The sequence below is a fragment of the Myxine glutinosa genome, chromosome 3, assembly GCF_964187855.1.
Source record: "Myxine glutinosa chromosome 3, kmMyxGlut1.1, whole genome shotgun sequence".
Taxonomy (NCBI): Eukaryota; Metazoa; Chordata; class Myxini; order Myxiniformes; family Myxinidae; genus Myxine; species Myxine glutinosa.
This window is the reverse complement of record NC_136263.1, coordinates 32,342,730-32,367,743: the sequence shown is the minus strand read 5'-3', so window position 1 is coordinate 32,367,743 and position 25,014 is coordinate 32,342,730. Positions and strand designations below refer to the sequence as shown.

The 25,014-nt window shown below is 42.5% G+C and overlaps 2 protein-coding genes across 2 annotated transcripts in view; one reads left to right on the top strand and one right to left on the bottom strand.

Moving 5' to 3' along the window:
• The first annotated feature begins 478 nt into the window (after positions 1-478).
• On the top strand, positions 479-4,963 carry LOC137423700 (ATP synthase F(0) complex subunit g, mitochondrial). Its single transcript, XM_068111130.2, has 3 exons — positions 479-601; positions 2,974-3,134; positions 4,791-4,963. The coding sequence occupies exons 1-3, from the start codon at positions 499-501 to the stop codon at positions 4,887-4,889; spliced, it is 363 nt and encodes a 120-aa protein (XP_067967231.1). The 5' UTR covers positions 479-498; the 3' UTR covers positions 4,890-4,963.
• Positions 4,964-11,043: 6,080 nt separating this feature from the next.
• The window catches only part of EIF3I (eukaryotic translation initiation factor 3 subunit I), a 35,207-nt gene continuing 21,236 nt past the window's right edge, over positions 11,044-25,014 (bottom strand). Inside the window, exons 5-11 of the mRNA XM_068111131.2 lie at positions 23,507-23,656; positions 19,754-19,881; positions 18,969-19,079; positions 15,788-15,877; positions 15,243-15,316; positions 11,505-11,597; positions 11,044-11,309 (exon numbers count right to left, since the gene is read on the bottom strand). Of these exons, the coding sequence (XP_067967232.1) occupies positions 11,228-11,309; positions 11,505-11,597; positions 15,243-15,316; positions 15,788-15,877; positions 18,969-19,079; positions 19,754-19,881; positions 23,507-23,656 (728 nt within the window). The 3' untranslated portion in view covers positions 11,044-11,227. The remainder of the gene's footprint in view (positions 11,310-11,504; positions 11,598-15,242; positions 15,317-15,787; positions 15,878-18,968; positions 19,080-19,753; positions 19,882-23,506; positions 23,657-25,014) is intronic.

Here is a 25,014-nt window from a genome sequence, read left to right as displayed (position 1 = left end):
TTCTCCAAATAGATAATTTCGTCTCGATAGTCACAATTTTAATTTTGAACTAATATTTTTACACTTGCAATAAAAAAATATTCACATCATCCTTCCACTTCCAGCGCTTTCAGATAAATGATCCTGATTCATCGTTAGAACCACCATATGCATATGAATTGCCTGTCACTCAATGTCTGATTCAATGTGGATGCGTTCTCGTATGAACTGTGAATAACACCAATTAACTTGCGCACAAAATAAATATAAACTAATAATTGTTTTTGGCATTAAAAATTGGGGAAGGGGAGGTTAATTGTTTTATGTGAAAAAATCCAATTGGATCGGGAATCCGGAACTGCATTACTGCAGTAATTATCGCGACACTTCGTTTTAACTTTGATTAATAAATCTGTTTATTATATTATTAAATACATCAAAATAAGAAAGAGAAAAGTCGTATGTTCAAGTTGATTGACAGAGTTTAAAATTCCAACAACAATTACAAGGTGAAGAAGAATGGTAACTGGTAAGGGGAGGAAGAAGAGGTCGGCAAACATGGCGCAGGCTGTGCAGCGGGTTGTTAGCGGCGTGCTGAAGAAAACGCCTCAAGTGGTTTCAGGTAAAGTTATCTTCTTATTCTTCATAAAATGTTTTTGTTTTTGCTGCTGTGTTGATGCGCGCATTATTTCCTCTTTTTTTATTTTATTTGTTGTAGGCCTCTAATGTAGTTTTGTGTGAAAGTCATCGAATGTCATTCCTCTGAACCCGGGTCCGTCGTGGTGAGGAAATGTAAACCAACACGCCGCTGTATCGTTGTTTATATATCATGCTCGGTGTTTTTGTTTTCCCGTGAAATGTTTCTATAAAAGGAAGAACATGATTGAAATTAGGTACTGCCACAGGTATACACAGAAAGCTGGGATATTAACGTCGAATTGGAACTCCCCGCCTCCAATCAGGTCTTCCCGGCACGGATGGCTTAGCCGGTTTTGATTTCACAATTTAATATGATTAACAGACATCCCCGGGAGAGAGAGTGTTACAGTGCCTTATTCGCTACTGTTGTTCCGCAATCAGCAATCTCCTCTTCGTCCTCCTCCGCCCCTTCTTTTACTTCTTCTTTTACCTCTTCCTCTTCTTTTACTTCTTCTTGTATGTCTTCCTCCTCTTTTACTACTTTTATTTCTTCCACTGCTTTTACTACTTTTATTTCTTCTTTTTATTTTTACTTATTTCTTCCTTTTATTTCTTCCTCTTTTCTTTTATTTCTTCCAATTTTCTTCTTTTATTTCTTCTGCTTTTACTTCTTCTTTAACGGCCACAATTCGTTCTTGTGAGTTTTAGTCAAGGCCCTTATGGATATTTTGGTTCAAATTCTTCCAAAAGTAGCAAATTTGGCGCAGATGTTGCCCATGCCATACTCTTTCGATGTTTGACGGGCGGTATGATCCGGGGACCATACCGGTCCATCCCGCCATGTCACCTGACCTATGACGTCATAATTAGGATATGCATCCAATCACGTGGCGTACTATAAGTGGTCAAAGTTCAAAATGAATCGATCGAAAAATGAAGGTAGGGATCCATTTTTAAGGTTTTCATAACATCCAATATGGCCGCCAGGTCACATGACCTATGACGTCATATTTATGACATGTATACAATCATGTATACATGAACCCGGATCATGATCGCACAAAAATTAAACACAAGGATATGGCATACAGTTCATAAAACATCAAAATCCGTACCTTTGTAATTAGACTGATGAACTGCATATGCCTGAAAATTAGGAAATAGACATGTAAATATTTCCTCTAATTGTCAAAAATAAGGTCAGAGTTCGATTACCCAACCCAGAAACATAACATGGTGAACCTCGCGTAAATCGTGACAAAAAAACTCAAAAACCGACATGTTTGACTCAAAAATGACCTTTAAGATGACCTTGACCTCGAATCATCAAAATAACATAATTGGATTCCTCGACCTCGAAAACCCCTGAAAAGTGGTATCATACATGATTCCAACCCTTTTGGTTATTTAACTGATTTTCCTCTAATCCGGGTGGCGGCCATTTAGTATTTCGCCAATATGGGGCCCCCGGGGGGGGGGGGGCGCGCCGCCCGTCAGAAATCGAAAGTATGGCATGGGCAACATCTGGGCCACATTTGGTGCTTTTGGAAGAATTTGAACCAAACGGCCCCAAAATATCCCTAAGGGCCCTGACTATTTGGTTGGGGGAATGGCTTTGGCTCAAGTTGTTCACGAACCGGCTGGCCAGGCCTGACGCTCCACCACGTCGTTATGGCAGGAATTTGTAATTTGTTCCGTATGCCGGCAACAACTCACCTACTCTTCACGAAGGACGCCGTGGGATTTATAACGTCCACCCACTGATGCTAGGAGACGGCACGCCCGTTTAACGTCCATCCGAAGGACGATGCTCGCATTGATGAATCGCCCTGCCTGTGAAACACCGGGATGACGGTTTATATCTGGGCCAGGATTCTCAGGCCCAGGCAAGACAGCTTAGAGGTGAGTGCGTGTACCTGTAGACCATCCTGCCAGCCCTTTCCCCCCACAATCTCCCCATTGTGGGTAATGCCAATGATCCCTGATGCTTTCAACTTTATAATGTGAAAGAAAGACAGTTGAAAGAATGGTGAATATCCAATGGAAAATTATGTTTTCAGTCAAAGCAAGCGAATACTTGTAGGAGGAAGGAGAAGAGCAATGGTAAAATTGTTGTGGAATTTCATGAGGGTTGAGAAGATGAGGTGCTGGAGTTGGGTGTTGTCTTGTCGATGTAGAAACGCCAAGGAACTGGGTTGTATCAAGGGCTTATGACAAATTCTAACTTGTGGACCGTCAGATACGACATTCTTTAGAGAAAGGGGTATAAACCCATTCCGTTAACGAAGCTGGAGCCATCCGCAAAATGGTAGCAAATTGTATCCGTTGCTTAGTTTGCAATTATTCTTCCTGCAGGTGCCGTCTCCTATTGCCGACCTCATTTGATTACGTTCTTGAATCTGGCGCGTGTGGAGCTGACTCCTCCACGGATTTCAGATGTGCGTCCTGCTGTGGAAGTGTTGCGGGAAGGGGTGCAAGCCGCTAAGCTAGGGCATTACAAGCAGCTCTCTGTGAGGGTAAGACAATGTGGCTGTGACCATGCAAGACTGTTAAATGACTGGTGATGTCATATTGGGGGTTTGAACTCAAGTTTAGTCGTGCTTCAATCTCGTAATTATTTTTTCGGCGATTGGTGTTTATTACCTCCACCACCGAAGATGCATGGAGGTTATGTTTTCGCCCCTGTCTGTCTGTCTTTGTTTGTTTGTGAACAAAATATCTCAAAGTTGTGTTCGGATTCGGACGAAATTTGGCAGAGATGTAGCGTATGTGACGAGAACTAAATTATTAGATTTTTGTGACGATCCGGATTCGGATACTAGAATTTAAGCGATTCTTCACCATTGAGTGATATGGCCAACCTGGTGGAGGTATGCTCTCTACTGAGTGCCGTTCTAGTTTTTTTTTTTTTTAAAGTCATGAAACCGAGAGTGGTTTGAAGAAAATAATGGTAAAATAGGGAAGTTTCTTCATCTCCAAATGGCAGCAGAAAGTGACTTTCTGTCGACAAATCAAACTCTGGCCAAGAAGCGGTGAAATGATTGGCCACTCAGTTACAGGCGGAAAAGAGAAACGGAAGATCAACGGTGGAACCAGCATCCAATAATTATTTGTCTTTGGCCATGTTGATTGTCCTGATATTCTAATTACCTGTGCCACGAAGGTGGCTTTTTATTTATTTATTTATTTGCATACTGAATCGAGGCTCGTGAAAGAGCTAACATTTATTTCACAAACAAATCAACCAGACAAACAAAATATATAAAAAGAGGGAGCGTAAGACAAGATGGGGAGAGAAGGGGAAGCACACAAACACAACATTTGAGAGCAGGGAGATGTGTGGGAGGGAGAGGGCTTGGGGAGAGGAGGTGTGGGGAAGGGGGGGGGGGGGGGGGGGGAGAAGTATAACACACAAGGACATCAAGGACTTCCAGGACAGGAGTTGGTATTTCAAAAAAGTGGAATTGGGGTGAAATTAGCGGGGGTAGAAAAGATGAAGGTTTTGGATGGGGGAAGATAAGAGATGGTGGTGAACAGCTGTTTTAAAGACCTGGAGGGAGGAGTGGGATTGAAGAGTGAGGGAGTTTGTTCCAGAGGCTGGAGAAAAGAGGAATGAAGGAGTGAAGGTGAGCAGAGAGTCTTGATTTTGGCAGTTTAACCATGAGGGTTGCAGCTGGAGGTTGTTTTCACCCCTGCCTGTCTTTGTTTGTCCGTCTGTGAACAAGATATGTCAAAAAGTTGTGGACGGATTCGGACGAAATTTAGTGGACAGGTTGAGAATGTGACACGGACGAAATAATTACATTTGGGTTCAGGCCCGGATCCATATCTGACCTATCGGTGGGATACACAACGTAAAGTGTTCAGCCTGGTGGAGGTTTGTGCTCTACCGAGTGCTGTTCTAGTTTCTTTTGATTCCTTTGAAAATGATTTTCCAGTTCAAACATCATGGAGTTGTCCCGTTCTACCTCTTAGACAAATGCGAACCTCCCTTGCCAACATCTTGAAATCTGGTCCCTGTGTTTAACAAATGTATTCGCCCTAACAGTGAATTTGTTTTTCTTTGACAAAGTCTTTCCTCACTTGTGCACATTATTCAATGACAAATATTTTTTTAAATCGGCGGTTTTAGATTTGCTGTTGCTGCTTATAAATTGATTGTGTTGTGACAGGAGGCTGTTCGTGGTGGACTGGTTGCCATGGAGGTGGCCATGTGGTTCTTCGTGGGTGAAGTGATTGGTCGGGGCAGCCTCATCGGCTACAACGTTTGATTTGCTTTTGTGTTGTGTTGTTAAATGGTGGGGAAGAGTGTGCATATCTGAATAAAAAGAAACCTTGAAGCTTACAGTCCTTATCCTGTCTGTCATTTCAAACAAAACTGGGATGTATTGCTTTTCCTGTGACTACCACCGTTTAGAGGCCATTTTTCCCCGCAAAGCGGGGGTTGGCCTTTTCGGGGACCGTGGTTGTTGTTGTTTTTTTGGTCCCCTTTTTGAAGCAATGTTTTACGGCCGGATGCCCTTCCTGCCGCCAACCCTGTTTGTCGCCTTTTTAAGACAAACAGGGATTTACCAGTGAACTGGTCCTCAATTTGCCGACCTCGGAAGGATGACAATCGCCAGCATTCTGTGACTGATGGTTAAAAATTGAAGATTGTTACCTCCGCCACCGAAGGTGGATGGAGGTTATATTTTTTTGTTTGTCTGTGAACAAGAAATCTAAAGAAGTTGTGGACGGATTTGGATGAAACTTGGTGGACCGGTTGGGTGTCTGGCAAGGACAAATAGATTCGATTTTGGTGAAGATCTGAATATGGATTCGGATACGAGTTTTATTTAATTTTTAAGTGATTTTTCACCATTGAGTGATCGGGGAGAAAAGTGATATATAACATATTTTAAAAAGTTATGGACGAGTTACGACTAAACTTGGTGGACGAGTTGGTTAGGTGACAAGAACAAGCTGATTTGATTTTGGTTCAGGTCCGAATCCAGATCATCAGTGGTATACAAAAACGTAAACTGTTTACCAGGTGGAGGTATGCTCTCCACTGAGTGCCGTGCTAGTTTTATCGATGTATTTTAGAATAAGCTTTCAGGACATTGGGGGTTTTCTTTTTTTTCTAATCAAGCTGTTGCAAAATATGTGGGCACGAACCATATCGGGAAGAATAAAACTTCCATTTGCATGAACATTTTATTCTCTCCCACATTTCGAGCTAATTGCTTTAGCCAAATTGTACTCCAACACAGTTCTTATGTATTTGTATACAGATATCCCCTGCTTAGCAAGGGGTTGCGTATCTTTATAACCTTTCATATAGCGAACCTTCGTTATGCAGGAATTTTTTTATTCTACATTTTTAAAACATTTTTAACACTAAAAAAAATTAACATTTTTACCAGAAATTAAAGTTTCCATAAAGTCAAAAAATGAAGATACCACCCAATTTTGAAACATTGCATGGCTGCTTGGTTTGGCATTTTTAACAAACGATAAAAAATTGAACCCCTGAACTGTGGATTGCAAAGGAAACAAGTCTTTTGCTGACATGATCGGTGCAGTGAAAGTTTTCAATTTAAAGCTTAACCTTCCGATAGAACAAGTCCAGAAAAGGAAAATGGACCACCTTCCTTCTATGCTCCAAACACTAGCAGAAAATGGGGTTGCTGGTGGAATCGTGGACATTGACAAGTAGTGATTGCGTGAGCAGACTTGGTCAAAAGTTCAACCATATATTTAATGATTTTGAGGCGATGGAGGATGCACACCAGGTTACGCAGTACAAGTGGACAGCATGTAGTGTAAAGTTCAATTTTCCTTCACTTTATGTAATTTAACTAATTACTAAATTTGTGCCCTTATCAATTCATTTATTTTCAATTTGTTTTAGTAGCTCTTGAAATGTTTAATTTATCAAAAGTAGCTCGCATTGAAAAAAGGGTTTGACCCCTGATGTAATAATAATAATAATAATAATAATGCATTTATTTTATACTAGGGCATGCCCGTACTATATATAAGCTAGGACGTGCCCGTACGTGGGTGCCCGTTCCTTGCCAAAAAAAAAAAAAAAATTTGTGTAGGGGTGTGTGTGTGTAAACATCCTAGGGCGTGCCCGTACGTGGGTGCAAAAAAACATGTGTGCAAACAACAACAAAAAAAAAAACTTTGAAACCACGTGGCAGTAACGACCACAGAACCCCCCCCCCCCTCTATTTACATGAATGGTTTGGTCCATTCGCAACGACCACAGAACCCCCCCCTCTATTTACATGAATGGTTTGGTCCATTCGCAAAGCCAAAGCGAACGACCACAGAACCCCCCCCTCTATTTACATGAATGGTTTGGTCCATTCGCAAAGCCAAAGCGAACGACCACAGAACACCCCCCCCCCCCCCCCCTCTATTTACATGAATGGTTTGGTCCATTCGCAAAGCCAAAGCGAACGGCGAACGGCTAAATCGCCATAGCTCGGTAAGTACTTGTCCGATTAATTTCAAACCTTGAAAAGGCACATCCTCGGGTCCCCAGCAATATACCTGGCAAGTTTCAAGTATATCGGACCGGTAGTTGTCGAGAAACAGCGGTCACAGACAAACAAACAAACAAACGTACAAACGTACAAACAAACACACAGAGATTACTGGAATTATAGATAGATAGCACTTTTCAGGAAGCCCAAAAGTAGATACAAAATTGTTTTTTTGGAACTAGCAGAAGCCCATAGTAAAAATACCACAATTACAAAAAGGAAGCCTTTTATTATTGTGCTTTGTTGAGTTAAAAAAAATTATGTACAGAGAAAAAAAAATTCCAAGACCTGTTGCCTATACACTGCCTGGATTAAATATTTGTCTGATTGTAAAAATTAGAATTTTAACATTTGTTTAGATTAATTAACAAAACAGCTATTGTCATGTATAATTAATCATCCATTTCACACGGTGAACGTTATTCAGAAAATGAGCAAAAGATCCTCCCCCGAGTAGGGAAGGCTAACCCCCGCTCTATTCGGGAAAATGGCCTTTAAAATGCATGTTGTTGTTGTGTTGTACCCTCCCCCAGTAACCAAAATTTTAAAATGGTTGCCCTGCAAGGAAAAAAATATTTTTGGGTTTCCCTGCAGGGCCACCCCCAAAGAGGGTTGGTGTCGAACACTGGGTACACAGGCGTTGTACCTAGTCAATATACCTTTTGTTTGAGTGGGAAAAGAGGGGGATCCCTGTATTTAAATTTATCAAGACCCTCAGTGAATATTGTTTCCTTGGCAAAGTCATTTCTCAGTTACACATGACTTCCATGACAAATACAAAAAAATCAGCTGTTTTAGATGTGCTTTAATTGATTTTCCTCTGAACCAATTTTAGCCGTTTCTGGCTGAAAATTCCATCTCGAGGTGGCTGGCTAGGACAAACAGGTTAAACATGTCACTAGCACATGACAGGTGTAATGTAAAACCTACCTGTCCCATGGCCAGACTGGAAAAAAAAAAAGTAATGAGCTGGGAATACATCTGCTATACACCCCCATCTCATTTGACGTGAACATTCATCCATTTTCACTCTTAGAAATAGTATTTGTCTACACTTTATGGTCAAAAGTATGTGGACACCCAAACAACATCACACCTGTATGTGCTCGTCGAACACCTCATTCCAAAATCATGGGCATTAATATGGAGTTGGTTCCCCCTCTTTGCTGCTACAACAGCCTCCACTCTTCTGGAAAGGCTTTCCACTAGATGTTGGAACATTGCTGTGGGGATTTGCTTCCATTCAGCCACAAGAGCATAGGTGATGTTGGGCGATTAGACCTGACAGTTGGTGTTCCAATTCATCCCAAAGATGTTCGATGGGGTTGAGTTCAGAGCTCTCTGCATGTCAGTCAAGTTCTTCCACACCAATCTCGACAAACCATTTCTGTGTGGACTTCGCTTTGTGCATGGGGGCACTGTCAAGCTGAAACAGGAAAGGGCCTTCCCCAAACTGTTGCCACAAAGTTGGAAGCACACAATCGTCGAGAATGTCATTGTTTGCTGTAGCATTAAGATTTATCTTCATTGGAACTAGGTGGCCGAGCCCGAACCATGAAAAACAACCCGACCATTATTCCTCCTCCACCAAACTTTAGAGTTGGCACTATGCATTTGGGTAGTTGCGTTCTCCTGGCATCCGTCGGACTGCCAGTTGGTGAAGCGAGATTCCTCACTCCAGATAACGTGTTTCCACTGCTCCAGAGTCCAATGGTGGTGAGCTTTACACCACTCCAGCCAATGCCTGGCGTTGCGCATGGTGATATTAGGCTTGTGTGCGGCTGCTTGGCCATGGAAACCCATTTCATGAAGCTCCTGCCGAACAGTTGTGCTGACGTTGCTTCCAGAGGCAGTTTGGAACTCGGTAGTGAGTGTTGCAACCGAGGACAGACGATTTTTACGTGCTTCAGCACTCGGCGGTCCCGTTCTGTGAGCTTGTGTGGCCTACCACTTTGTGACTGAGCTGTTGTTGCTCCTAGACGTTTCCAATAACAGCACTTAGTTGACTTGGGCAGCTCTCGCAGGGCAGAAATTTAACAAACTGACTTCTTGGAAAGGTGGCATCCGATGACGGTGCCACGTTGAAAGTCACAGCTCTTCAGTATGGCCCATTCTACTGCCAATGTTTGTCCATGGAGATTGCCTGGCTGTGTGCTTAATTAGCTCAGGGATTTTGGGTAAATTTATCCCCTGACGCACGCACGCAATGCGCATGCACGCATGCAATTTTCACACACGGAGCCAGGAGTGAGAGACGCACAGCGAGGCCTGGTTTTTCTGCCCACGCGCTGTGCGGAAGAGCGAGCGCATTCCCCCACCAAGGCCTGAGATGATCGTTGACGATTACCTCTAATTTATTCCTTTGTTCCTTATGACACCGCACTAGACATAGCCAAGCCATGCAATCAACACCCTAATTAAGCTCACTAATTAAAAAGCTAACCGGAAGCCAGGCATGAAACACTACCGCTGATTACTCCGACTTGGGAAGCGCACAGGACAGGCAGCTCCGTGGAGACACGCCCAAAGAGCGGTGATTGGGCGGGGAATTTGATCGACACAATGACTAATAAGAAGGGACTCGCTGATTGGTGAAGGAAGGACAAATGACATCAGAGCCTTAACAATAAAGGAACGTGCTGGCGGACATTTTCTCTCTCTACTTCTGGTTTTGATCGTGTGTAGTCAGCATTTATATCTCTCGATTCTGGATGCGATAGTGGACAGTCGTGTCGACATTCTTGCTCTTGTGCCTTCTCGTTCTGCATCCATAGTGGACGGTTGCATTTTGCTATCTTGCACGAGGAGGATTCATCACCCGCGGCCGTGTTCCGAGATCTTGCTAGTGAAGAGGCACGGAAGGAGCTGCGATTCCACAAGCAAAAACGATGAGCTGCGCGGCAACTCCCGTTCGCGTCACGCACGGAGCCAGGAGTGAGAGACGCACAGCGAGGCCTGGTTTTTCTGCCCACGCACTGTGCGGAAGAGCGAGCGCATTCCCCCGCCAAGGCCTGAGACGATCGTTGACGATTCCTGGCGAGACGCACCGGTCAAGTTGAGCTAAGTGCCATAGATAACACCATTTAATTTTTATATCATTATATTTCCCTTTGTCTATGTTAGAGTCTGTGTGGAGGGTCCCTCAATTTAGGAGTTTAGTTTTATCATGTTTCTTTGTTACCGGCATTTTCTTAAATAAACCTGTATTTTTGTACATTTTAATTCCGTTTTGAGTTATTTATTACAGGTTGAAGACTGCCGTTGTGATCTGTAAAAGTAAGCTCTTCAGCTTCTCCCCCCACACGTATTCTCCGCTATATTTTGAACTGAATGCCTCGGAGTTAAAGCTGGTTTGGCAATCCATTTCCTTGGATGGTTTTAATCGCCAGGAACACGACAATATATACCTGTCAGCAATGGGTGTGGCTGAAACAGCCAAATCCACTCATTTGAAGGGGTGTCCGCATACTTTTGGCCATGTAGTGTATGTTCTATTCCACTGTTTTCTTTCAATCGTTGGTTAATCCTCCATTCATTACCAGTTTGACTCAAGGCCAAAGCAGTAATACAATCGCATATTAAGGCAATGTTTTCTTGAAAATAAAAGATTTGACAGAGGAAACAATTTTGGATGTGTGTAATTCAGTAGGTGGGCTGGCAGGATGGCCCAGAGGTACGCACATGCCTCAGAGCTGTCTCATCTGGGTTTGAATCCCTACCCAGCTATAAACTCATCCTGGTGTTTCACTACTGCTAGGAATGCAATAGCAAACCACCTAATATAACCCTTGCTCAGGAAGCTGCTTCAGCAGCACTGACACTCAAGTATGGTACATCAGAGATAATTCAGAAGATGCAAATTTTAAGCCTTTAACAAGGAATACACACAAATGTTTACATAATTTATTTCATGGATTTACAACATTACGGTAATCATGTCATAAGAAAGAAAAAAAAAAGTAATCATTTGAGTGTATAACAATGCTGTGGGAGCAAACAGATTGAAAACTTCAGCTGTAAGTGATTTAGAGTTGGTTCAAAAAGTGAACAGAAGCAGATGCTCCCATAACAAATCAACACTCAAACTGAAAATCAAAGTACTGGGAATCGAAGTTGTGTATACGCACGTAGCCATCCTCTCCACCACTGCTGTAACTGAAGAAAAGAAATGAACAAATGTTACAGAAAAGCCATTTTGGGATTGGCCATTTAATTCGCTACATTTACCTCTGTTACCATGTGCCTCACTCAGATGTGCCTGGATGGTTCGGCTTGCTGTATTTATAGGTACGAGAAACTCCAAGCAAACTGAAATACCGTGATATATGGAGCAGCACATCCAATCCTCACCTTTTTCCATCGGGATGGAAGCTGACACTATTTATTGGACCAAAGTGTCCTTTTACGCGACCAAACTCTTCCTCGAAAATGGAATGAAAGAACCTGCAAAATAAAACGATGAACAACTGCATTCGGCATAACATACCAAAGAAAGAATAAACTGGTTTTTTTCATAGAACATACCCAGAAGCTAAATGAAAGTTGTTGAAAGATTGCAGGTTGGCAGTGGGAGTTGAGGACTTGGTCGCATTATACATGAGGCGGTTTTTCCATGGTCCCTGCTAGTTTTCCACGCCAATGAGCCTATATGAACTAGTCCCAATCTCTCCCGACTATTTTGTCATTGTTCCAGATGTGTATACAATAATTCCTAAATTAACGTTGTTTTGTTACATCGTCGCTGATACAATAGGGAGCATACATACATCCTTGTAACGTTACAAAGTTCGCTGTTGTGTTTGCTGGTGGGCCACAGCGAACTACTTTGTCACATAGACGTAGAGACATACGTAGACGCTCAACAGTTGTATCATGCCATTTTGTTGTTTGATCGTGATTTAATCCCTTACATATGAGTCGCAAATGCTCACTGTGACAGTCGTGAAGCCGAAATAAGAAAATAATAAAAACAGTTGGTTTAGAAATCAAATTAGACTTTTTAAAGCGTTTTGCTGCTGGAAAACAAGCAGTTGATATTGGGAGAGTGCTTGGGCTGTCCCATTAATGCCAACACTTTCCACCTCCAGAACCAACCTCCACACCCAACACTGGGTGAGTTATCACTTATCATACTAAAATACGCAACTTGGTCCATGTTCGTCTGATGATTTTTGACCGTGATACATTCGGTCGTTACTTATTCAATCTCAACCAATTTGAGAGGACTAAAGGTCATGTAATGGAGGTTGTGGCGATTTAACTTCCCCCTACCCCAAGGGGGTTTTCCCTGCAAAAGGGGTTGCGTGTTGAGGTGTATATCTGTGTTAAGATAGCTTTATTGTGGCGTTTTAACAAGGCCACTTCCAATAACAAATGTAACAACACCACTAGATATTAAAAACTTTGTCGAATGGTAGCAGAATCATTGCCATGGATAGAGGCAGCTCGGAAATATGCCGTCTGAAGATTATTATTATTATTATTATTATTAGATATGTTGAAGGCAGTGGGAAATTGGGGTGTGAAGAGAATGACAGATCTGCAATCTGGTGGTGAAAGAAGGCCGCATTCCAGTGGATTGGGAACTGAGTACCCTCGTCCCTCTATACAAGGGGAAAGGTGACCCTCTGGAGTGTGGCTCGTACCGAGCGATAAAGTTATTGGAGCATGGAATGAAGGTATTGGAAAGGGTGTTGGAGAGGAGGATAAGGAAGAAAGTGAAGATTGACGAAATGCAGTTTGAATTTATGCCAGGAAGAGGAATGACAGACACGCTTTTTATTGTGAGGCAGTTGCAGGAGAAGTACATGGAGAAGAGGAAGAAGTTGTTTCTTGGGTTTGTTGATCTGGAGAAAGCATTCGATAGGGTTCCACGTGAAGTAGTGACATGGGCATTGAGGAAGCTAGGAGTGGAGGAATGGTTGATCAGAGTAGTGATGGCAATGTACGAAAGAGCGCGCACATCGAAGGACGAAGGACGGGAACAGTGGTGAGTTTGAGGTGAAGGGAGTGCATCAGGGGTCGGTACTAAGTCCACTACTATTTGTATCTGTGATGGAGGTGCTGGCTCGGAACGTAAACGAGGGTTTACCGTGGGAGTTGTATGCAGATGATCTGGTGTTGATTGCAGAAAGTATGGATGGACTGAAGGAGAAGATGAACAAGTGGAAGGAATGTATGGAGACAAAAGGTCCGAGGGTGAATATCGGAAAAACGAAGGTGATGGCAAGTGGTAAAGCATGTGGTGAGGTGGAAAGAACTGGGAAGTGGCCCTGTGCTGTGTGCAGGAAGGGTGTCGGAGTGAATTCCATTCAATGTACAATGTGTGCTGAGTGGGTTCATCAAAAATGTAGTGGTTTGAGAGGTGTGAAAACATTTTGCTACCTCGGAGACATGCTGAATGGAGAAGGTGGATCAGACTCGGCAACGGTTGCTGGAGTGAGATGTGCATGGAAGACGTTTCGGGAACTGAGTGGCGTGCTGACGAGGAGGGGAGTGTCTTTGAAGCTGAAGGGAAAGGTGTATGCTGCATGTGTGAGAAGTGTTATGATTTATGGGAGCGAGACATGGGTAATAAACGTAGAGCAGCAACGAAGGCTGGAAAGGGTAGAAATGCGAATGGTTCGGTGGATGTGTGGAATATCGTTGAGAGAGGAAGACAAATGATGAATTGTGAAAGATGATGGGAATAGAGCCTGTGATTGATGCTGTGAAGAGAAACAGTTTGAGATGGTTTGGTCATGTGTTGAGGAAGGATGAAAGTGACTGGTTGAGAAGAGTGATGGAAATGAATGTAGAAGGAAGTAGAGGACGGGGAAGACCGAGAAAGACATGGCTAAAGATGGTCGAAGAAGAAATGCGGGCAAGGGGGTTAACAAGGGGAGATGCAGAAAATAGGGCAAAATGGAGAAGATTGTCATGGGGACCGCAAGGCTAACCCCCACTCTTGCAGGGAAAATGGCCGTAAAATGCCTGTTGTTGTGTTATTATTATGAACAAGAAGATGAATTCCCGGGTTTGACCGATCTCGTTTTATTGCTAAATTTTGCTTTTGCCTTGGTCTGGAGAACTGAAAAGTGATCCCTACCTCAACAATCAGCTGAACAGACTAGGTAGGCTCTCATACATGTAGCCTAAGCGAGTTTTTAAAGAAGATACTTCAACTTTAGTTTTGTATGTAGTAGATGGGAGCGACATTTTTTTCCATGCCATCCCTACATAGAGAGTACTAGCGTACTCTCTGATAGCATAATATTAGTGTTATTACAAAACGATACGAATAATATCCCGTCTCCCCAAGGGATATTCCTCCTTGAATAAATGGCATGCTGACGTGTATGAACAGCTTATCCTGCCGTTTTGGTGGGAGCACCTCCTAGCAGAAGCAAAAATATTATAAACTACAAACACGCATGATTACCTTTTGAAACAGTCGCTCCTACTATTTAATACGAAACTGAAAGGTTGGAAACCCGGGGAGTGTTCAGTTACCAATCAGCTAGCTAGTGCTTGCCAAGTCTGCCATTCCTTGACGGTTTCGCATTGAGAATCCAACAGACGTCAAATGAGGACCAAGCATGCAATGCTCACATATTTATCATTGTCTTTTGTCTCCTTTGGAATGGTTTCGGCTGCATTTGTTGCTGTTCCTCTTTCCCCTATGGCATTCTCTTTGTACCAGTTCTTGAAAATATTTTGCAAGGGGAAATTTGGTTTTATACCAGATGGCTTTTCTGGCCTTTCCCCGCCCCCCCCCCTCCCCCCTCATGCTCGTACACAAATTGGATTTGATAATCTGAGCCTTTTACATACATGGTCAATCCTACACTACGGTTCTGTGCATCTATTTCCATGAGGCCGCTGCATGTGAATCTCCACTTGTACTTACATTTTATGTGAGCATTTTTTTTCCTAACATAGCATTGATAAATTAAAGTGGAATCTCATCTCGCCAGATAAAGTACAGTATAATATCTCTGCATGAGAGAATGAGGCACAAACTTTCCTTTTACACTCACGAAAGGAATAAAGCACATGAAAGAATAGGTTACCAAGGACATGCAAGGCAACAATTATAAACACACTGACCTGGCCTCAAATTTCCCAATGCGTGTGGAGGTGGTGGTCACATCCATGGCCTCTTGGCCACCACCAAGGATCACCTGCCCGAATAGAGATAATCGCCACACAATTACATTTAATGGGCTTGTACAATGGAAGCACAAAGACGGTACTTTCACATTAACATGGAAAGTTCAAAATGTATGAAGTGCGGAATATAGATATCAAGCGAGAGGAAATGTGGAGGAGTAGGGAATGCAGCAGGTGCAAGTGAGAGGGAGTGTGGCAGGCTCAAGCGAGGGAGAGTACAGCAGGATGGGGGCTTTATTTCAGCAGGATGGGAGGGCGAGTTGGGAGAGAGGGATAAGGGGGCAAGAGAGGGAGGGCAGGCATGCAGGCCCAAATGAGAAATGGTCTCATCTAGATCTCCTCTTTCTCTCTCCTTTAAGTGAGGAGTCTCCTGGTCTCTCAGTGTCATTGGAGGTACACAATGTGACTTGTGAATAAATAAATTAGTTGCATCAATTGTCCCTCAACTCAAGAGAATAAACGAGAGAAGAGAATGGACTCACATGACTGTGGATTGGTGAAATAGTAGCGGAGTTCACAGGCCGTTCCGTTTTATAAGTTTTCAGCAACTCGAGCGTTTCAATATCAAAAAGCTGCAAAGTAAAATTTAAAGAGAATAAGACACAGAAACATGAATTCATTTCTTTGAAATATCACCCTCCTCTTAAGTGTGGCATTCAATACCAATCCTCAAAAACGATTCTCGGTAACATTTATTTATACGAAACAGATGCAGGTTGTTATGACTCATCCAGTCAAATTAAATTAGTAAAGGTTTATAAATGCAAAAGCTGGATTTGGAAGTCAGTAGAGCCAACGTTTTGGTGAGAAGCCACTCGCCTTGTTCACGGCAGATGTTGTAGTAAAGATGAAGCTTGTAAATCGTCACGTGACACCAACCGTTGGTAAGATGACGTGGGACAAGGCTATTACATCTCTTCCTCATTTGCAATCGTCACGGGATGCCCGGATTAGTCAACAGACCAATTCGTCTTGCCAACGGTTGGTGTCACGTGACAATTTACAAGCTTCTTCTTCACAAACAGTGAACCAAGTGTGGAGTCTCGCCGAAAACGTCGGCTCTACTGACTTGTGTCTAGCTTTTGCGTTTATAAACTTTTACTGATTTATTTGTATTTTCAGTTGTTTAAATTTAAAATAGAGATAAAAACAACACGGAAGAAAGGACTTCAAATTTAGTTTTTTTGAGCTTGAAAGGCAATTAAAAACGACACCGATAGTCTAACAATGGCGTAGCCAGGCTTAGATCTGCTGTCCCAGTCATGTGAACAGATCCTCAGCTCTGATTGGTCGACCTTTGAGGAACATACATACACCGGACAGACAGACAAAAGCTGTTCCAGACAGCATTGCCCTATGGGCTACGACAAAAAATATGGCTGCCGAACCACGTGACCAATGATGTCATCATTTTTTTTTTTTTTACTCAACCAATTTATCCCGAGATCACTCAAGAAATTTCATACTGATCCGATAAAGCGTTCTACTTGTCCATTTATGACGTCACAATGAAGGCACCTATGACATCATCATTAGCATATATGTTATTCTCCATGGGGAGTACTTTACAATGAGCCACCTTTCATTTTTTTCCATGGAGTGGTTTCAGAAATAGAGGTGCAAAGTTTTTCCAAGATGGTGCCCTACCACGTGACCTATGATGTCATAATTATCATTAAAAAATTATATGGGAGGTGGTGCTCCTATGGTGAACATTTTGTGTCAATCAGACCAATGGTTGCAGAAAAAAGGACTTTTCAAGGGAATAAACATGCAAAATGCCAGCGGAAGGGACATACATACATACACCGGACGGACAGACAAACACTGTTGCAGATCTGATTGCCTTATGGGCTACGCCGTTAAAAAAATAAGAATTTTGTCTCGTCAGCAGAATTCGAAGTGATAAATGAGAACATTCATCTCCGATAGTTTTACGGTAAATGTATTTCATCGAGTTATGGTCACTGCATGATCAGAGGGCGATGCAGAGCAAACCACCACCGTTTAACAGCACAATTAGTTATTAACATTTTCATTACCCAAGCATTGTGCTTCCATTAGTTATGTTCATAGCACAAAGCTCAAATTGTTGGATTAAAGTGTAGTAATTATTTGGAACCAACAATTGCACGAAAAGTTAATAATAAAACCAAGAATTGTGGTGTTTCACACGTGCACGGTACAGACAATGGTGCCTGCTATTCAAATAGAATCCGTCTAATGGTTTTGGCCTCAGTAGCTCCACAACATGGTTCAATATCGGAAGCTCCTCCAAACAATCCGTAATGTAAACGAGGCTATTTACTCGATTTCATCCACAAATTTATTGTACAAATGCTATACAACAACCAAAATACAGCCATGATTCTTATAACCTCCTTCACACTAGTGATATCCTCTTACTTTTTGAAGGTGCACAAAGTGGAGTTCATGAATAGTCAGCAGATTTACATTGAGTCAAGATAGCCCCATATTTTTCAACATGCCATAGACAAGAAAAATCGTTTTCAGTCCATTTACCTGAGAATGAAATCCTTCAAGACTTCAAATCAAGTTCAGGGTTAGATACTTAAGGACAATGTCTACATCGAGGAAGGCCACAATCCATAGATTTATCGGAAAACAGCAATAACTGACAAAATCCGTTCAATCATTGCAGCCAAATGTGTGTAATAAACTTTTTTTTCTCGTAGAACCCTCGTGTGCCCGCAGCGTGGAGGCTGACATCCATGTCGTGGAGCATGCGCTCTAACCTCAATTAAATGAATGGCATTAAAGATATCAATCTGAACTTCCATAGTGATCATGCATCATGTGACGTAAATGTGTACCGAAAAACGTCATTTAAAATAAATAAAGAAATATTTATTAAAAATTGTATGGGTGCTTTTTTAGGTGATCACCCTGTAGTTCCTAAGATATGACCTTTCAAAGGTGGCGGCATTGTTGACTAGCAAATCTGGTCCTCTGCTCTTTGCCCATATTAGAAGACATTTGCGATAACATTCCCAGATTGCAGACCTGACATGACCTCACCTTTAGACAGGATTAATTACCTCTACCACCAAAGGTCGACGGAAGTTGTGTTTTCACCTGTGTTTCTTTGTGTCTGTGAGCATGCATGGTTTTGGACGAAACTTCGTGGACAGGGTTTATTCGATTTTGGTGAAGATGCGGATACTAAGAGTACAACTTTTTAAGTGATTCTTCACCACTGTGAGATGGATAGGGTCATAAACAATATATAGCACTACATTTCAAAAAATTGTGGACACGTTATGACAAAACTATGTGACAAGAACAAGCCAATTCGATTTTGGTTCAGGTCCAAATCCAGATCCTTTCTATCATTTGGATACAAAACAAACTGTTCAGCCTGGCGGAGTTATGCGCTCCACTGAGTGCCGTTCTAGTTTTAAAAGTTTTATTTAACAGAAGGCTACACATCTATTCTACATAGCTTAAAATTCTAGCAGGGGGTCAGAAAATAGAAATTGAGAAATTACCTTTTGATTCTGAAGTGGTCAAAAATATAATGCAGAAAAGAAACATAAAAGGTTGACAAAATATATTATGGGGGATGAGAAGAGGGGAGCTATTTTTTATAACTGCTTCTCCAAAATAAGATGTGCATACAATTGAGACTAATGGAAAAAATACCTTGGCTGTGGTGTCCTTAGACGCAGTAATGACCATTGTGAGGTCTTGCGACGCTTGGATGTCGTTCACCTGTTTGACGTGCTCCTTTGTCTGTGTTAACATCTCTCCTGACTAGGAAGTGACAAGGGAGGGGGATGAGGGGAGGAGAAGTGTTATTATATATAATAAAAACAATAAATAAATAAGGAAAATTACAGGTCGGGAATTGCCCAGATTACCCAAAAAGGAATTATTTATTTTCTCTCATCTGGACAAAATCTCAGGCACCTTTTGAGCTGGGAAGCTGATATTTGGACATGATAATAACCAGGTGATTTGCCTATAAAAGGGGATTGTTGATGCATTGATTAATCAATTAATCGATTATTTATTTCTTTTTTCGAATAATTGCTGAATTTTCAAAACGTTAGATTTTGATGAAACTGGTGGTTTAGGTATGCTATTAGCCAATTGATTAAGAAATGAATAATTATTTACGATTATTTATTTCATTTACACAATTAATCAATCAATTAGTGTACACTGCTCCCTCCCAATTCTGTCTCCATGTACTGCATGGCTGCATCGTTGGGTGCCAAAAGGCACGATTATTATTTTTTTGTGCTGCGTGTCTCCGCTGGATGATATGTTTGCCTATTTATTTGACAAGGGGGTGGTGTATTTTGAATGTAGCTGCACTTGTTTTCTTTACATTCATTTTACCCACAAGTTATTGTTGAGAAACACACATGTGAATTTGCATACACAAATACATCCACAGAAAGAATGGTTTTTGTGTGACACACCTTCTTGCTATACTGGAGGAGCTGCCCATTTTCGAGGCCCACCACAATGTATTCTCCAAGCGAGCCCCATACTGCACTCGTCACCTTGGACTCCTTGAATGGTATAGTCAAATAAGGCTCGTTTTGAGCTGCAAGGTTAGAGAGTTAAACACAACATTTGTTTGGAAAATACACACTGCAAGATACATTGCTAGCCATGTGTGAGAAGTTATTTCTGTATTAGAATATCTCAACATTAATACTGGCTTTGCATGTTTAACCTCCTTTTTCAACCGTTGGGGAAGAAATATTTTTTAAAAGCCCAAACTTTACGGCCTTCATTTTATTGTTCCTTGTACTTTTAATCTTTAATCCAGAAATATACGTTATTTGAGAAAGATATTAAATACTTCCAGAAATAAACGTTATTTGAGAAAGATATTAAATTCTCAAAACAAAATGAAGTTAAATAAATAAAAGCCCTGCTCACTATCTCAACTGCCTGTGTAACCATTTGTCCTCAAACCCAATCGGAAATCCATCTCCATCATGCCAATCCCCTCCCCCTTCCCATATTTATCAATCTTAGCCACACCCCAATAAGCCTATTACATAATATATATATTGTTACGTTTGTGGAGGTAGGCATGACATACCTCATAGGAAAGGCAGAATCGTATAAATTAGCATGCTCCGAGTGTGAGGCAAAGAATAAGAAACACATCTCCATGTACATAAGTAGGGTAAATGTTCAGGTTAAGAGTGTTTGCATATCCCCATAAGGAGGGTGGTTTTGGGCTAAGTAATTAAAGGGCTTATGGTTAAAATTCCCCTGGATGTGCTTGCGTTCCTGTGATTTTTCCCTAATGTTCTTATAAAACTCAGCCGGCCAGGCAATGGACTCATTCGCTCACCACGCCGCCAGACCCAGCACATTTGGCAATCGGCAAGTAAATCCTGACGTCATCCGAACATTCCCAAACAGAGATTAGACTCCGCCCCCCGACGACTCATAACGAGGCCATGCCTGGCCTTCGTGATTGGTGGAGGCACGATGGGATGATTGAGTAGCGCTCAGTGATTGGACAGAGTGTGACGTCAACGGTCGAACATTCGAGAGCTGAAGGGAAAAATACGCCGCCTCGCCAGCCAGCTATCTATCTCTGTCTCTGTCTGTGTCTGTCTCGGTCTCTCTGCATTTGTTGGAGGCAGTCGCATTCCTCTTCTGGTTCTGGCTTGGTCATGGGCGGTGGCGCATCTTTGGCTCGTGTGCGCTTGTGGAAAGAGAATGAACAAGAGAGGGTCGGGGCAGTCGGCATCGCGAGAAGTACCTCACGTTGGGACGTCGAGCAGCGAGACTTGTCTTGTTTTTGTTCTGTGGGTTCGGATTAACCCCGTGTGTTCCTGATTAGATAAGGCTTCGGGCCTTTCCCGTGTGCACCAGACGATCCCGCCAAGGTTTGAAATACGCCTCGGAGTTGAAGCTCGTTTCGGCTATTTGTCTGAGGCCGGTCTTCATCAGCCATGGACAGGACAATATATATATATATATATATATTGTTGCAGTTTTTAGAACCTTCACTTTATCAAATTTAGTATTCAAATTCCTTATAAATAACCCCTGTGTACATTCCCCTTTAATTGGCTGTTAATTGAAATGAGTGCACCTTAGTTAGTCCATGAACACCACGTAGGCCACCATAGGACCTTCTCAATAGTTATTTCATTAGTCTGTGTTTCAGTTAAGGCTATGTTCCCACTAGTCGATCTTACGTTGCACCAAATCAAATAAGATAGATCCCCTTTTCAATAGCCCCAAAAGTCCATTGCCAGCAGCGTTTGCCTCCATTACGCACGTGGTCAGCTCGGAGAAGAAGGGCGTGGCCCGCCCCTCGTCATCGTGGGCGGAGCCAGGAAGAGCCCGTGCCAACCAATCGGCACCGCGGAGGGCGACCCGGTAGGTGTGCCCTCATAGCCCGCGGCTTGATCTCGGGGAGGGCCATAAAAGTGTGACTGAGGGACTGCTTATGCAGATGAGTGAGGGATCACGAATTGAGAGTTCTGTGGTGGAGGTGCTTGACCGAGTTGAATTCTGGGGAGGAAGGCGCTTGAGAAAGAGGTACGAGAGAGAGAGGAGAGACGCTGCTTCAAACGGCCCAGCCGCATGCAGCTCTGACGTACTGCTTCGAGCAAACCTTGCCGTGTGGACCCGAGCGCTGAGTCGGCGGCCGCTCGCCTCCAGCCCTGCCGTCCTGTACGGAATCGAACCTCATCCCTCCAGCCCTGTGGTCCCACCTTCTCCCTCCAGCCAATCCTACCTGCAATTCCCTATTCGTGTGTCTGTTTGTGTTGTCCTGTGGGGTATAAGTAAGTCTGTATAAGCTAAGAGTTGCACTGTGCCTTCTGTTCTTTTTCTGTAAATAACTTTGTTCTTCTTCTTTGGGTTTTGGTGTAAATAATAATAAATATCTGTTCCTTCTTACCTTTGGTTCCTTTTTTCTCATCCGATCGCTTTCGTCCTGTCCCCTATTGAATATACGTGGCACGATTTGGCAGAACCGCTCAGAATCGGGTTAGTGTTGTTAACGGCTCGGATTTCGGATTGCTAAACCGCTCGGCAAACTCCATCTTGTCCGGGATTCGAGCGGAGTTATCCACCTGCCTTGGAGGGATTGGCGGAGGTGTACGGGAATCCCTTGACCAATCACCTCGGCCAATCCCACCCCACAGGGGAGCGGGGTAGCTTCAGGATCGGAGACGGCCAGTGCAAAATACAAGGGGGATTAACCCCCCCCCCCCCTTTGGTCAGGGGAGCGCCGTCCCCGTAACAATATATATATCTATCTATAATTCCAGTAATCTCTGTCTGTCTGTCTGTACGTTTGTCTGTGACCGCCGTTTCTCGACAACCACGGGTCCGATATACTTTTAACTTGCCAGGTATATTGCTGGGGACCCGAGGATGTGCCTTTTCAAGGTTTCATATTAATCGGACAATTACTTACCGAGCTATGTCCAAAAAACGATTCAACCAATCAGAGAGCAGCGAACGATCGCGTGTGCCGAACGTGGCGGGCACACTCTGCCTCGGATGGCACATTTGAGAGCGTATTCATTTATTTCACGTTTGCAAACTATGTTGGCGTTAAACTATGTTTTACAACTAATAAAAACGAATTTGCGATTCATTCGCTTTCCTGCGCGTTTGTGCACGCGATGGCGATTTCTTTACCAAACTCCGGAAGCCGTTCGCTTTGGACCAAACCATTGCATGTAAATAGAGGGGGGGGATTGTCACCACTCGCAAGCCGTTCGCTTTGGACCAAACCATTTCATGTAAATAGAGGGGGGGGGATATAATTTTAGATATATATATAGTACGGGCATGCCCTAGTTTTAAAGAAATGAAGCAACTCTGACACTAAATGCGACATGACACTGCTGTCATGCACATCATTTATGCAACAAACACATCACATCCAAACCATTTGACCCTGCTTATCATATATTAAATTCAAAGTCAGTATTAAGCTTTTTGACAAAAAATGATTACAGTCAACTTATTCAAAATGAAACAAAGAATCTATGGTAAATACTGAAAACTCCATCGTGACTATTGCTTATTGTGTCCAGGACAGATCATTTCAAAGTTAAAAAATAAGTAAACTAAAAAATACCCAATACAGAATAAGGTTCATGTCGAGCCTATTATTTTGACTAAAGCCATTGAAAAAAAAACAAATCAAAAACAAATAAGTAAAGTGGACAGCTTACTGATCTGACGAGAGTCACGCATGTCAAATAAATGAATGAAACAGTCGTATCCCATCTGTTTGTCAGTGGAAAACATTATAATATTTCCACTGTAGTCAAAGCCACATGTCCTCACTGCAGACTTGGTGTCAAAAACATTGGTTTTCTTCCCTGCAAAGAAAACATCAAAATGCACCATGAAGTAATCTGCCCATGATAAAGCATCAAAAGCACTATTACCAACCACAAATGCTCCGTCCCAGAAAATATAAGCAGAATTTAACAGCCTCCCAATTCACTGAACCATGTTTATTCAATGTTTCACAGCCACGTCTTCTTCATGAGATGGGGCAGAATTTCCTCATCCTGGAAACAGGCCAAGACTGAGAGTCAGTGGCCAAAAACGATATATAGCATGATACTTCAAAAAGTTGTGGGCGAGTCGTGATAAAACTTGATGGACGAGTTGGTTATGTGACAAGAATAAGCCGATTCGATTTTGTGGGTCAGTTCCAAATCCAGATCCAGATCCGGCCTATCAGTGAGATACAAAACTTAAACTGTTCAGCCTGACGGAGGCATGCGCTCTACAGAGTGGCATTCTAGTTTTTAGTTTTTGCGAGCAGACAGGTCACCTGATCGAATATCCCCCTGTAAAGAGCAATGCACTTTTGATGCAATACCATGTCCCCACTGGTAAGGCCAAAGCCAGAGGGAGACGAAGTTATTTGCTTCTGCTGCATTATAATTGCCATGCTTTAGGAAGGTGCAAATTGGCGCGATCATTCATTCCCGGCGCACAAATTGCCACTTATGGCACATCCAAGCTTTCTTTGGTGAATATTACAACATAAATATATATATATATATATTTTCTTTTTCTGCACCGTACAAGTGTCGATGTAATTTACCTCCCGCTGCAGCCATGAATCATGTACGGAGGTGCGTCTGAACAAGCAACGGCATTTTGAGCAGCAATACTCCCTCATTTTCATGAATGTTCAATGGCCTTTTCATAACCTCCTTTTGCACGTTATGTATTTTTAGCAATTTCATCAAACACTGTATGTAGTTTGCACTCAAACGCCTCCTAATTAATGGAGTTCCAAATGACATTTGCACATCTTAATAGCATGACAAAACCAACAACCCTCTACTGTGCGTTTATTGCATTACGGACGAGACGGAAGCTTTATTTTTTCGCTTCTTTGTTTAAGACATCACTATGATGAACATTACTGATCCCAATATACCTTTAGAAACCTTTAATGAACAATTGGCATTTTTGCACCATTCATAACGATGTGTTGTCACACAGACTCATGACAATGAAATTGCACATTGTGCTATCAAATCAAAACCCCTCTCATTCATGGAAGGTGCATCAGATGTTTGTGCAATTCACAGGTCATAATGACACCTATTAGCTGGAAACGCCATGATAATTGTGCTTTGCTGTGCTCTGGAGCGCAAGATGGATCAGGTTGGAATGGGGAGGAGTGCAATAGAATACAGAGGAGCATCATCAT